The sequence below is a fragment of the Leiobunum rupestre genome, chromosome 8 (assembly GCF_980474605.1).
Source record: "Leiobunum rupestre chromosome 8, qqLeiRupe1.1.hap1, whole genome shotgun sequence".
NCBI classification, from domain to species: domain Eukaryota; kingdom Metazoa; phylum Arthropoda; class Arachnida; order Opiliones; family Sclerosomatidae; genus Leiobunum; species Leiobunum rupestre.
The window spans coordinates 12,629,638-12,643,159 of NC_143391.1; the positions used below are offsets into that span (position 1 = coordinate 12,629,638).

At 38.5% G+C, this 13,522-nt stretch overlaps 4 protein-coding genes across 4 annotated transcripts; 2 read left to right on the forward strand and 2 right to left on the reverse strand.

Annotated features, from left to right (window-relative positions):
• Window positions 1-105: 105 nt before the first annotated feature.
• On the reverse strand, window positions 106-954 carry LOC149932434 (uncharacterized). The gene has a single exon (XM_090157121.1). The coding sequence runs from the start codon at window positions 952-954 to the stop codon at window positions 106-108; it is 849 nt and encodes a 282-aa protein (XP_090013247.1).
• A 3,177-nt stretch (window positions 955-4,131) lies between these two features.
• LOC149932435 (putative oxidoreductase ZK1290.5) lies at window positions 4,132-5,803 on the forward strand. The gene is made up of 7 exons (XM_090155326.1): window positions 4,132-4,410; window positions 4,475-4,723; window positions 4,778-4,879; window positions 4,948-5,111; window positions 5,182-5,292; window positions 5,354-5,413; window positions 5,475-5,803. Exons 1-7 carry the CDS (start codon window positions 4,320-4,322, stop codon window positions 5,631-5,633), a joined length of 936 nt encoding a protein of 311 aa, XP_090011452.1. The 5' UTR covers window positions 4,132-4,319; the 3' UTR covers window positions 5,634-5,803.
• Window positions 5,804-5,921: 118 nt separating this feature from the next.
• Window positions 5,922-10,524, reverse strand: AMPKalpha (AMP-activated protein kinase alpha subunit). The gene is made up of 11 exons (XM_090155325.1): window positions 10,387-10,524; window positions 9,882-10,023; window positions 9,719-9,812; window positions 9,566-9,647; window positions 9,439-9,501; window positions 8,946-9,364; window positions 7,492-7,665; window positions 7,309-7,429; window positions 6,997-7,067; window positions 6,444-6,618; window positions 5,922-6,381 (listed from the first exon to the last, which is right to left on the reverse strand). Exons 1-11 carry the CDS (start codon window positions 10,487-10,489, stop codon window positions 6,293-6,295), a joined length of 1,533 nt encoding a protein of 510 aa, XP_090011451.1. The 5' UTR covers window positions 10,490-10,524; the 3' UTR covers window positions 5,922-6,292.
• Window positions 10,525-10,634: 110 nt separating this feature from the next.
• LOC149932437 (uncharacterized) lies at window positions 10,635-13,441 on the forward strand. Its single transcript, XM_090157122.1, has 5 exons — window positions 10,635-10,839; window positions 11,033-11,131; window positions 11,197-11,268; window positions 11,335-11,472; window positions 13,260-13,441. The coding sequence occupies exons 1-5, from the start codon at window positions 10,743-10,745 to the stop codon at window positions 13,439-13,441; spliced, it is 588 nt and encodes a 195-aa protein (XP_090013248.1). The 5' UTR covers window positions 10,635-10,742.
• The last annotated feature ends 81 nt before the right edge of the window (window positions 13,442-13,522 follow it).

The following is a 13,522-nucleotide window of genomic DNA, read 5'->3' on the forward strand; positions in this document are numbered from 1 at the left end:
AACAAAACAAAAAAGAAAAATAATAAAAAGCTCGAAGTACACTGTACAAATGGTAGAATTACACCAAAAACAAAGGAAAACAAAATAAGGAAACCGAGCAGAATGTCAATGCACCCCACGTCGCAGAATAGCACAGGTGGCTATAATAATGTCCATATGACCTCTATGTACTACTTTAAGAACTCCCAATAGAGTGTTCGGAAGATTGCGCTTCTGGAGCGCTGAAACCAGCGCTGGGCGACGCCCAGTGTGATAGGGGCAGGTGAATAAGATGTGGCGAGCATCGTCGATAGCTCCACAGTGAGTGCAAGTGGCCATCACACTGAAGTTGAACCGGTGTAGGGTCGCGTTTGTGGGAAGGCGACCACAACCTAGTCGCGAGAGAAGGGTATCGTCCTTGCGCGAGAGTTTCAAGTTAAGTATAGTACTAGAGCCAGGAAAGGGTTTTGCCTCACGAAGAGGCCGCACTACCCTACTGGTCTGCCAGTCCGTACTCCACTCAGCTGAGAGAGCCCGACTACACGCACTCTTTATTTCTACAAGAGTAGACGGGAGGAGGAAGTCCACTCTAGAAGGGCGCTGGAGCCCAGTGACCGAGGCGAGACGATCGGCCGTCTCGTTTCCGGGAACTCCCACGTGTGCTGGACACCAGATTAGAGAAACCGGATACGGGTAATTATCGCAAAGCTCCTCGATACAGATGGCCACCGGATCCATAGACCAACTTAGCAGTTGGGTGAGTGCGCTTTTAGAGTCGGAACAGACAACTACCGGCGAACGCAGATGTGTGGACGCGTAGGAGAGAGCCATCTGGATGGAAAATAACTCGACCCGATTGATAGGATGACCTGAGTCCACTAAATTAACCGCACCAATGTTGAGGGAGGGAATTGCGAAGGCAGCACCCGCGACCCCTGAATCGGGGGAAGCCGAACCGTCCGCGTAGAAAACCATCGCGTCCTTCGTGTGAGGTTCGAGAGTTGCGAAAAACAGTTGCCGTAACTGTTCAGAGTTATTGTCATCCTTAGGACTGGTAAGCCAACGCGAGATGATGGTCGCCGACGGAGGGGTCCATGATGGGGTAGCCGCAGTGACTAGTAACGGGGAAAAGCCAATCAAGATTGCAGGCCTGAGCCAGGCACCAAGCTCTAAGTAGAAAAGGCAGCCTGTTCTTTGGGAAGCGATGCTCCAAAATCTCCAAGGAAGCAAGAACCCGGCGCAGGAGAGTGCGGTAGAAGTCCGGAGTGTCCGCCGCCCCACATGGAGCAAGGGTGATTAGGTCCATATAGTATCTCCTGTTGCTTAAGGGCGGAATGGCCGCTTCAGCCTCCATTAAACTGATAGGAGAAGACGGTGGAGTCCCGAGGATGACTCGAAGGGCCGCATTTTGAATTTTATCTAGTTTCTTGAGAGCACAAGCGGGCGCCGACGCGTAAAGGGGACTGGAGTAATCCAGTCTGGAGCGTACCAGGTGTGTATATAGAAGCCGCAAAACCTTACGACCTGCACCCCACTGGGTACCCGAAACCGCTCGCAGGAGGTTTAGTCTCTTCATCGAAGACCACTTAGGTACCTGTAGGTGGATACCTTAGTGAGCGGCTGATTTCCCAGTGTGAGAGTGAGGGCCGCCGGAAAGACGTTGTCGCGAGAGAAGGTCATAAAATTGCACTTGAGAGGTTGAAAGTTTAGTCCCCAGTTTGCGCTGTAGTCGGTGATCCTGTCAAGAACGACTTTCATAGTCCGGAAAAGATTCCCCCAGTCAAAGCCGCTGGTCCAGACGGCAATGTCATCCGCGTGCTCCCCGTGATCGACTGCCTTTGGGCAGAGTGGAGGAATCCCATCCAGCATGACACTGAATAGGATAGGGCTAATGGCGCTGCCCTAAGGAAGTCCTCTCTGAACCGGGAAAGTTGCCGAAAATTCACCGTTGACGCGAACTTGAGAAGTGCGACCCGCCAAGAAGTTTTCAACCCACCGCAGCAGGTTGCCCTCCAGGCCAAAACTTTGGAGTTTGTAGAGGAGCGCGCGATGGTGGACACTCCCGAATGCGTCTTTGAGATCCAGGAACACCGCTAGGCAATGCTTATTGGAGGCCAGAGCGCAGCTGGCCGCAGCAGCGAGACGAATCGCATTGTCAGTGGCACGACGACCTTTTCGGAAACCCGATTGTTCCGGAGGGAGCACCTTGTTGAGCTCTAGATACCAGACTAGCCGACCAAGTATCAGTTTCTCGTAGATTTTCCCCAGATTTGGGAGAAGAGCAATGTCCCTGTAAGAGGTAGCGTTCGTAGCAGATTTCCCCGGCTTCAAGATCGGGTGTAAGATAGCGTGTTTCCACCTCGAAGGCATCACCCCTTCAGCCCAGAGGCGGTTGTAAAGCGCCAAGAGTGCCCCACGATAGGCCGGGGTAGAGTTTTTTATGATCAGATTAGATACATTGTCCACCCCTGGGGAAGTGTTGTGTAGACCGGAGAGGACGCCATAGAGTTCTTCCTCGAAGAAAGGAGCATTGTAACTGGTAGGTGGGCAAGCGAGGAAAGAAGCTGAGACATACTCTTGGTCAGGACCATAGATAAAATAACTTCGTATATAGATAGGAAACTTCAATGGGGCAAACTGACTCTCACGAGATTGCCCTGACATCTAGTGACTGCGCCAGTTGGCTGTGTTCTCAATAGCGTAGACCGTATTGAGAAATTTGAGATCGGAGTTTTGGGAATAAACGTATTTTGCAAGGTAAATGTCTTCAAATATATCACAAATAGCGTTTAAAACAAACTTGAAATCTTTACTGAATGCTATTTCTTTAGTGCAATTTTTTAAATTGGCTCTCAGTTCAAGAAAAAGTACTTTTAATACATATAGCTCGCTTAAGCCTTTGCAATTGGGATTGCGTTACACCAAGGTTCTAGTACTTACTTCGAGTAGTGCGAACTTCACCAAATAATATTATTCAGGTGCCGCCACCCGATGTCGGCCAAAATTCTGGCGTCACTTCTACAACATGAAGTTTCCTATCTATATACGAAGTTATTTTATCTATGGTCAGGACGAAGCGCCGGAGGAGAGTGAATGTCAGAGCAGGCAGTCAATGCCAAAAACTCCGCGACTTCCTTCTGGTCCGTAAGGAAATCAGCGCCAGTTTTAAGGGTGAGAAGTTTACGAGGTAAGGACCCCATTTTGCGCCATCGAACCTGAGACCACACTTGGGTCAGAGGAGTGTGAGCGTGAAGCCTGGCACAGTACTGTCTCCAACTGTCCTTTTTTATCCTTGATGAGGCGTTTAAAAAGAGCTCGTTCTTTCTTGTAGGAAATCTGATCAAAAGAGAAACTGGAGCGCTGAGCCTTTCTACGAGCGGCTTGGACAGTCTTGGCTTTGGCCGCGCAAGAGGAGTCCCACCAAGGAGGGGGGCGAGTGGCCGAGGGGCCACCCCCACTTGTAGTGGGGATCGTTTCTGACGCCGCCTGATAGAGGAGACGCTCCGCCGATTCGACCGTTAAGGGATCTTCGCCCAGGGAGGCATCCAAGGTTGATGCGAAAACGTTTCCAATCCGCCTCTTTATATTTCCAGAAGGCTGCGCCCCTTTGCGACGGGAGTGAATCCCTGCTAACTTGTCCGAGTAATACTGGGAGGTGGTCACTGGTCCCACTGTTCAGAACTGTCCAAGGGAGGCTGGTGTAAGGCTATATCTCGGCTAGCGAAAGCAAGATCGAGCACACCTTCCGTGCCCCCACATGGGCGTCGGGTGTTTTCACCAGAATTAAGAAGGACCATGTGGCCATTGTCCTCCAGCCAAGCTTGAATGCGGCGGCCCGCAGCGTCTGTTTTATTGCTGCCCCACAGGCAGTTGTGAGCGTTAAAGTCCCCAAGAACAATAACTGGAGTGTCCACGCCACGAAAAAGCTGATCGAAAAATGCTTTGGGTGCCTTACCCCTGGGGTCGTAAATGTTGAATAGCGTGATCCACCCCAAAGGGAAGAGAAGTTTTAAAACTAGGGATTCAACGCCGTCGCAAACTAGAGGTGGTACCGTGGCTTATAGCCTAAAATTTACTAACCTTGGTACCGTGGCAGGTTTACAAGATAATCAGTTTTCTCAGTTCACCAGCAGATGGCAATCTTGTTTGTTTACAATTTCTATCACGTGCTCAAAGAGTGACTGAAACTAAAAGGCGCACAGCGGGCTAATGAACGAACGTCTAATCTTAAAAGTATTCCAAAAACAATTCCATGAGATTACGTTTTATAAAAACAAAGTTCTCGAATAGGCAGCTAAAAATATCAGTATTCTTTTCGAAAACTCTTGTAGTAGAAAGTCATGGAAAATCAAAATATGAATTACTGCCTATTCGAAGGAAAACCCGTTTTTGAACTTAAAAATGGAGTTAAAATGCCAGCTCTTGGCTTAGGTAATATTCGAGAACGGTTAAATAATGTTTTAAAAGTTTTATTAAACAAAGTCTTTTTATTTAGGAACATCTCATAGTGGTGGATATTCCCACGAAGCAGTCGTTTATGCCATAAAAGAGTGTAATTACACTTTAATAGATACTGCTAAGCGTTATGGCTGTGAGAGAAATTTACGTTTGGCAATTGAGGAAAGCCAAATACCCAGAAAAAATTTATTCCTCACTACAAAGCTATGGCCAACTGACTATGGAACAAAATCTGTTAGAGATGCATTTTTTGGCTCTGCTAAGCGACTTAATGTTGATTATCTAGGTAAGTTAAATGTGTAGGCTAAGAATAAACTGTAGTAACGCTGAAATTCTTTAGATTTATACATGCTTCATTGGCCTGTATGCCCTTCCATATGTTCAAACAAGAAACAACTTTTAGAAGATACATGGAGGACAATGGAGTTACTCTTTGACGAAGGTGATGAGATAGCCTTAAGGCAGTAAGGCAGTAATGAAACGATATTTTAATCCCCATTTTCTCTATAGGTCTTTGTCGTTCAATTGGAGTGTGCAATTATGAGATTTCACATTTAGAAGATCTACTTGAGTCCTGTAGCGTAATTCCTCACGTTAATCAGATTGAACTGAACCCGTATCACAATCCGGTGGAACTCCGGAATTTCTGCCATGATTTAGGAATCATTGTAGAGGCAAGATTATCGCCATTATTATTAACTTAAGCAATTACAAAGAAATTTCAAATTGCCATGATAATTATAGGGATATTGTCCTCTTGGGAAAGGAACGCTAGTTGGAGAAAAGGCCATTAAAAAAGTGGCTAAAAAATATCACAGAACTCCAGCACAAATACTCATTCGATGGTCTATCCAAGTAAAAACTCAAAATTTCAAAAGGTTACTCTTGAAACTAAATTTTGTTATAATTTCTTTAGAATAGAGCTGTGACTATACCCAAATCAACCAAACCAAATAGAGTCAAAGAGAATAGTGAAGTAAGATGTAAAGTGTTTTAAAATTGTTCATATTTATTTACCTCAATTCTGAATTTTCCAGGTTTTTGATTTTGAACTTTCTTACGAAGACATGGTATTCTTGAACAATTTGCATGATGGTCGCAGATCAGTTGAAATTGATAAGGTGCAAGAAAAAGTTGATTCAAACTTGCCAGATGGATATAAGTTACTAGCTTCTAGTCGTAGAATTCACAGTTAAAGATACAAATTATCTGGTGATTCTAGTCTTAAAAACCCTTAAATTGTGCCATTTTGTTGCTTACTTTTAAGGTTAAAACTTTAGCATTTTAATATAATAGTTTAGACCTTCTAAACAGTAAACATTGATTTTTTTTCCTAAAAAAACTGTATAGATGGAAATTATTTATTTCATGTTGTAATTAATGAAATACATGTAAAAACCAATGTACTAATGTCAGTACCTATATAAAAACCTTTTAGGGTTTTACCATTAAATTATCCTCTTACTGAGGTACATTGTTTCTCAGTTGTTTCAAATTAAATTTTGGGCTAACCGTAAATTAAACGCGCCAATAACTAAATAGTACTCTTTTTTTTTAACTTTATATAAATTTTTAAGGGTAGAGGGCGGTGGATAAAGATTTATCAAGATTGGTTTTCTATATTCACAATCCAATATTCTTTACCAAGAACAGTATAGAATTTTTTCTCACCGGTTTAAAATAGGGAAAGGGTCACTCAAATTCGGTAGTCCACTTTTAAGATAGTTTTCCCTTCCCCACTTTCTACATAAAAAAAATTCGAAAAATAAAAGAAAACTAGTTCAGTATTTTCTTCTCATTCTTTGGGTCCACTTGTTCCGGTTTTAATTTCTATTAAAACAAAATCACCATCTTCTTAACGAGCAAGTTGTGTTATCAGCGCTGCGCACATTTCGAAGAATTCCATGGTATGATGACATTGATTGTCATTTCCACTCAAACTTCCTATAAAAGTAAATAACCATCAGTTTTTACTTAAATGACAAAATCAATGGTAACAATTATACCTGTGCTTAAGCTAGTGTTATCTTGATTTTCTTCCGAATTGGACAATGATTTAAAATCAAGCAGATAACTTTTATAATCCACTTGATACAATTGAAGACTTATTTTCACATGTTTCCCAGTTACTGGATTTGTGCGTCTCACTCGTACATGAAATGGGTTGACAACTTTCCATTCCTAAGTTAGTTAAAAGGTTATAAAAAATTATTTCGATTAACAGGGGGTGACTACCTTTCTGTCCTTTTTCTTAAAAATATGATTTTTAATGCTAACAGACTGGCAATGGAAATATTTTACGAGGGAAAAAGAGTATTTTTATCCAATACTTTAGAAAAGGTGCAATTTTCATCTTCTCTAATCTGGAAGTACTTAAAATGGGTATAAATAAAGTACTTCCAGATTAGAGGAGATGCAAATTGCACCTTTTCCAAAATATTGATTGGATAAAAAATTAAAATACACTTTTATCTCTTAAAATTTTTCAATTAGCATTAAAAATCATATTTTTGGGAAAAAGGACAGAAAGGCCTCCCTCGATTAACTATGAAAACTCACAAAATCTAAAGCTTTCATGGCACGGTAAACTTCATTCATGATATCATGTGGCTTACTTTGAGAACGAATACCTTTCCAAAAAAATATGTAATATACATTTATTTGTTAAGTTAAAAGGAACCACCTATGGACTGTAATGCAAAGGATGATAAAATTAGCAAATAAGTAGATTAGTCCATTAAGAAAAGGGATCAAAAAGCTAAACCCTAAACCAATTTGTTTTGGGTTTAGCTTTTTGATCCCTTTTCTTAATGGACTAATCTACTTATTTGCTAATTTTATCATCCTTAGCAATTTTTTAATGATCCATACCTAAATGCCATTTTGCACGTTTCATAGGTGTACTCTTTCCCTTTTCCGAGCTATTTGAACCACTTAACATTCTTTGTCTACTATTCATTCTTTCTGGGTGCGGTCTGGCTGGACTACTTTGCTATTGAGATAACAATAATAGTTCAAGTTTATGTAAACCTTAAATATATATGGGTTACTAACATCAACACCAGGTGGTGGACTTGAAGCAATATAAAAGTCTTTGATTTCCAATTTAGATGTCTCATCTTCAATTCTTTTATTGTCAACTATCAAATGATAGGCAATGGCCAGCTGATCATGAGGATCACCACTCAATAAAGCGCTGTGAACTTCCTTTTCCTGAACACTAAATTTCTATAGAAAAATAAATTCATCATTAACATTATATAACATTAGTAATAGGCCTGTGAGAGTCTTGTGTTTTTTAGGTTTCGAGTCTTATCCTGAGTCCTGTAAAATTAGACTTAAACGAGTCTTGAGTCTTTGAAAGTTGGACTCGCTCGTGTCCTCGGGTCCTTAAATATGGTGTAGTGTCTAATTAGAGTCCAAAATTTTGTGACGAATATTATTTGAGTCCAGTTTGATAGTTAAATTTCTATTTAAAATTGTGTAAAAAATTCGAACACTAACTAATCATTTTAAGATTTTTGGCTTATTGGTATTAAATTATAATAACAAATCAATTTTCTCTTAAAAAAAACCTTTTATAACTGGATAATGTCACAATATGACATAGTGATATAAAAAGTAAAAATTTTAAATCTTATCTAAAAAAGTAAAACTTTTTTTTCAAGTTTCAGATATAAGTAAGAAACTTACAAGGAGACGGCCTGAGGTGTTAATCACCAATTTTGTTCAAACTCGGGTATAATGTACACCTCCATGTAACTTGAAAAACCTGCAAGGGAAAAGTTGCGACCAAATTGCATTTAAACTTGATTAAATTAAATTTTTAACGTTTTTGAAATTTTCAAAAATGTTCATTTTTTAAAAGGTTTCACAGGGGGGGAACCTAAAAATCCTTCAGATTCCCATGTTATTTTCAATGGAAAAATTCCAAATCATGTTGTCAAAAACGTTTTTGGTTGCCATGGCAAAACGAAAGCCTGTCACAACCTTTCCCTTTAAGGTACATGGAGGTGTACACTATACCTGAGTTTGAATAAAATCGGTGATTATCACCTCGGGTCGTCTCCTTGTTAGTGTCCAAGGCCTTTGGCTGACACCATAAGTTTGCTCTCAAAAAAAAACTTAGTGACCACTTAATTTACGGTTTTACCACTTAATCACATTTTGATATAAAATTATAAATTAAAAGGTGAGCTACATGATCTCCATCAAACAAGCTGTGTGCACTAAAATAGCTACTGTAGCGCCATTCCGGGAATTTAAATTTCTCACACGAGGGGAATAACGGACTCATTGGGTCAATAAATAATGGACTCGTCAGCAAACTAACGGACTCGTTGGGATTTTTTCTTCTGGCTCAAGGCTACTTCGAGTAATTTTTAGGCCTTGCTCATTTGAGCCTTAGAAAAACGGGTTGAGAGTCAGAGTCCGACTTGGAACCGAGTACTCTCAATTTTTGAGTACCTGCACAGGCCTAATTAGTAACATATTCACGCAGTATTTACCTCGCATACTTCTTTTACGGCATCCATGTCGATAATGGATGCATCAGTATCATTTGGTGAGGGAAATAAATAGATGGGAAGATCTTTTTTAAACCATTCGTGGTTTTTCAAATCTTCCATGGTAGCCCTTTTCATAGGATCCACTTGAAGCATGTGTATTAGAAGATTGACTACTGACTTATTCAAATAATCTGGTATTGGAAAAATTCCAGATTTTATCTTGCGAAAGAGTGTGGGTACGTGCTCGTCATCAAAAGGAAGAGTCCCACAAAGGAGTGCGTATAAAATCACGCCACAGCTCCAAATATCAACCTCAGGTCCTGCATACAGTTTACCAGAAATAACTTCAGGTGCAGCGTAGTTTGGAGAACCACAGCTTGTTCTTAAAAATTCACCATCCATCATCATATTTGATAATCCTACGTAATAGCATTGTTTAGTTATTTAGAAAAATGTTAAATGGTTTATAAAAATTAAGAAAACAGGTCAAAACCAAAATCTGCAATTTTGACATTATTTTTCACATCGAGTAAAAGATTTTCTGGTTTAAGATCACCTTTAATTGGGGGAAAAACAATTAATAAGTAATTGATAATTTTGTACAAAAACCAAATTCTTACGATGGACGACCATGTGTCTGTGGCAATAATCAACGCCAGATATAATTTGTTGAAAGAATCTTCTCGCTTCAGTTTCTTTAAGCTTAATGAAAGACCAAGGTAAGTTAAATCAAATTTGTTAATTTAAAACCTCATTATACAGAAAATTTGTACTTTTCCGTGCTTCACTATATAATCGAAAAGTTCTCCTCCAGCAACAAACTCCATAATCATGAATATGTCAGAGGGAGTGCTAATTACTTGATACCTACATAGAGGTTTATTACAATTTATTCTATATCTAAAAAATAAAATGTCAAGTTTTAAAATATCGTACAGTTTAATGATGTGAGGGTGCCTAAATAATTTAAGATTTTGAATTTCACGGCGAATTTTTCCAACAACATCCAAATTCTTAATCTTTTGACGATTCAAAATCTTCACAGCAACCTTATGCCCAGTGAGCTGATGTTTTGCAGCTGTAAATATCACTTATCAAAAAAGTACCCTCCCAAATTATCACTCTTAGGTAAGAAAACAGGTAAAAGTAGATTAGTCCATAATTAAAAGGGATAATATAGCTAAATCCTAAACAAATTTGAATAAATTAAAAAACTTAACTTACTTATTTAAATTTGGTAAGGATTTAGCTATATTATCCCTTTTAATTATGGACTAATCTACTTTTTCGCGTATTTTATCATCCTTCGCACAGTCCATAGGTGGTTTCTTCTAACTTAAGCAAACAGGTACAGCACTTTCAAATTAGGCTTATCATATGAAACCAATTTTACATGGATTAATTTTCATACATAAATATTTCATTTTAACCTATAACATACTTTTCACTTTTCCAAAGGTTCCAACTCCCAGAGTTTCTCCTAAAATGTAATGTCCAATTTTTACCGGGGGCTGCAACCCCTGACCCTGCGACTTCTCCGCCATTTTTAAAACTTCGATATTGTGTAATTGCTTTAAAGAGAAGGGGGACAAATCAAAAATGGATAGAAAAGGGGCTTTGTTACGAAATAAAAACAAATTACGCAATCCTACGGCGCACGAATGTCATTGGTTACTAAGGCCATGGCCCAGAAATTTTAACCAATCGCTTTCGATTTCGAGGAAATCGGTCAAGATAAAATGGCGCTGAATGTAAACACCTTGAATTTTCACGTTTTTACCGCTAACCTTGTCCGATATGAAGAGAAATAATAAGAAACGGAAATATTGCCCCGAAGAAAGACTTTCGTTTCTCAGGAACCTAATTAAAGAGTTTCAAGAGAGTCCAAAAGAAGGTAAAATGCCCGGTCGATGGCCAATGATTGTTAGAGTTGCACCTTGGATTAATAATATGTTACATATTATTAATCCAAAGTTGCATTTACCTCTGGGAAAAAGTACAACTCTCTAAGTTAAATACCTAATTCCAAAAGTGGATTTTACATTATAAATATCTTTAAAATAACAAATTATTTTATTATAAAACAGATGCTAAAGAACAAGTCCTGGCAAACTTAAGCAATTTTGCATATGATCCTACTAACTACAGTTTTTTCCATGAACTAAATATTATATCACTGTTTTTGGGTAGGATTGATTCCGAAAAGAGTTACAAAAACATGAAAGTTATATACCTATTTTAATGTATTAAGATCAAGTACAACAATCAACTTCAGAAATTTTACGTGAATACGCCTTAGGTGGTCTATGTAATTTATCCGCAGGTACCAAAATATAACAATTCCAAATAAATCGTTTTTAAGACCCATTACTTTTATATCAATTTATAGATCCTGAAAATCAGGAAAAAATTTTAAAACATGGTGGAATACCAAAAATTGTCCAATGTTTATCATCTCAAAGAGAAGAAACTATAATAAACACAATAACCACTTTACTTCAAATAATTGATTCAACAACAGTTTCTTGTAAGTTTTGAGTTTTGGATCATTTTTCATACATAATATATGTGTTTAGTGATTTCATAATTTTTTAAAAGTTTTATCTACCCCAACTATAATGGGGTTCATGCAAAGATCTACTATTGGTGAGAATACCCGAATTAAAAATTTAGCGATATTGTATCTTCAAGAAATTAAACGTTTTCCAACTTGATTTTAAGCGTCATTATTTATAAACCACCTTTAAAACTTTGTTTTTATAAATATAAATGTTTTTTTTTTTTTTTAAATAATAAACTTTATTTTGGTGCACATGACAACTAGGCCTTCGCACCATACACACCCTGATACAAATACTCAAAAACAAAAACAAAAGAAAACGTTTTACTCAATTGGCGGATTTTGAAATGACGTTTTAGCGTGCTTTTTTGACCATAACATGTAGAGGTATTTTCACGCGCAAAATGAATTTTAAAAGCCGTCAATTGAGAGCAAAAGTCAAGCAAGTCTATATGAAATAGAGTGTCTTCTTTGGTTTATTATCAAAATTTATGTAAAAATGGAAAAGGTTTATAAGAAGCACTAAAGCTCATATGAGTCAGCTAATGTGAAAGCACTCACGGATTTCTATAACTAATTTCTTTCTAAAGTCGCGTGTGTGCACTTGCTCAACTTTTGCTCTCAGGTAGAGTGTAATGCAGGAGAACATCTGGAGGAAAAACAGCTGTTTCATAGTCAAAGGTAAATGGGGAATACTCAGCTTACCCGTTCCCGTCCCCGTTTAAGATCCTTCGAAGTGTATGATAGGATGCTCAATATCCTTAGCAATTCTCGAATGATAAGTTAAAGTACTTTCAGTTTCATCATAAGTAACATAATAAAATTAAGTATGACTCTTCTTGTTGTTTTAATGCAACTTTTCTGACCGAATCTTTTTTCGGCACTGACATTCTTGCCCAGTTCCAACTAGGACTTTCACCCGAAATGAGTAGTATATTATTATCCTTGGTAGTAGTTAATTCAGCTTGTGCATAGTTAACTAAACCTTGATTGCGCAAATCTCTTAAAATTAGTTCTGTCATTCTGGTTCTGTTATAACTTTTTCTAATTGACATACTTATTATTTTTATGTTACATTATGGTTTCATTGAAATGGCGTGGGGTTAGAACTGAAAGTTGGTGTCTTAAAGGGGATATAAAACTCGTTGACATATTAAAAAATTATCAACCGATTATGAAGTTATCACGCGTACGCCGCTAAAAATGTAACTATCAGGTAACGTTGGCGAAGGATATACCTTCTCCGCCAATTTTTCTATTTTGAGACCAAGACTTATTTCCAATTGAAAAGCTTTCAATTTGTTTCGGCTCAATAATGACAAATTAATGAATCGGAATATCAAATCGACTAAAAACACTCGCTTTCTGACAATTGAGATCAAAAACCCTAAAACAAAAAGATATATAGCTTATCCTCGCTAAAGTACAATATTTCGTCTATGCAAGTTTAATGTCCCTTTAAAGATTTTTGGGATGATTTTTAGGGGAGTAAGTAAGTTTTGCGGCATAATATGTATTAATAATTAATAGGTATTAATTTCCACCCAATGAATAAAATGAGTACATTCACGATATAATCGAAAGAAAATCTTGGAAATAGAACTAAAAGTATAGCCCCCCCCCCCCCCCCCCAGAGAAGAAGTACGAGGGTTTAGCGTTCTTAAGTACTTTTCCCAAAATAAGAGTTTTATAGCGGAAGACCCCTTCGAAGGGGGTTTATTATAGACTTCTGATTTTTGGTGTGAACTTTACAGTGGAAAGAAAGAATGCCGAGAAATGGGGAGAAGGGAAAAGTAATCGTCTGAGCGGCGACGGTGATTCTCAACAGCGAAGGAGAGACGCGAATAACGACCAGACAATAAAAGATTTTAGAGGCAGCACCAAAAACCGTCGATTTCTCCCGAGTGCTGTTAAAATAAGCTCAAAAGCATTCTAGCTCAAGGTTGAAAGGCCTCCCTCGTTTTCCGGAAAGCAAAAATCGCGAACGACTGGCCGACGCCGACATCGGAATATTTAT

Bases quoted from the DNA above. Each gene is read 5' to 3' on its own strand.
- LOC149932434 (XM_090157121.1), bottom strand. From the start codon at position 954: ATGGTTTTCTACGCGGACGGTTCGGCTTCCCCCGATTCAGGGGTCGCG.
- LOC149932435 (XM_090155326.1), top strand. From the start codon at position 4,320: ATGGAAAATCAAAATATGAATTACTGCCTATTCGAAGGAAAACCCGTT. The intron at 4,880-4,947 runs GTGATGAGATAG...TTTTCTCTATAG, and splicing joins GGAGTTACTCTTTGACGAAG to GTCTTTGTCGTTCAATTGGA. The intron at 5,414-5,474 runs GTAAGATGTAAA...TGAATTTTCCAG, and splicing joins GAGTCAAAGAGAATAGTGAA to GTTTTTGATTTTGAACTTTC.
- AMPKalpha (XM_090155325.1), bottom strand. From the start codon at position 10,489: ATGGCGGAGAAGTCGCAGGGTCAGGGGTTGCAGCCCCCGGTAAAAATT. The intron at 9,813-9,881 runs GTACGATATTTT...ACCTCTATGTAG, and splicing joins CACCCTCACATCATTAAACT to GTATCAAGTAATTAGCACTC. The intron at 6,619-6,996 runs GTGAGTTTTCAT...TAACTAACTTAG, and splicing joins CCATGAAAGCTTTAGATTTT to GAATGGAAAGTTGTCAACCC.
- LOC149932437 (XM_090157122.1), top strand. From the start codon at position 10,743: ATGAAGAGAAATAATAAGAAACGGAAATATTGCCCCGAAGAAAGACTT. The intron at 11,132-11,196 runs GTAGGATTGATT...TAATGTATTAAG, and splicing joins TATTATATCACTGTTTTTGG to ATCAAGTACAACAATCAACT. The intron at 11,269-11,334 runs GTACCAAAATAT...ATCAATTTATAG, and splicing joins TCTATGTAATTTATCCGCAG to ATCCTGAAAATCAGGAAAAA.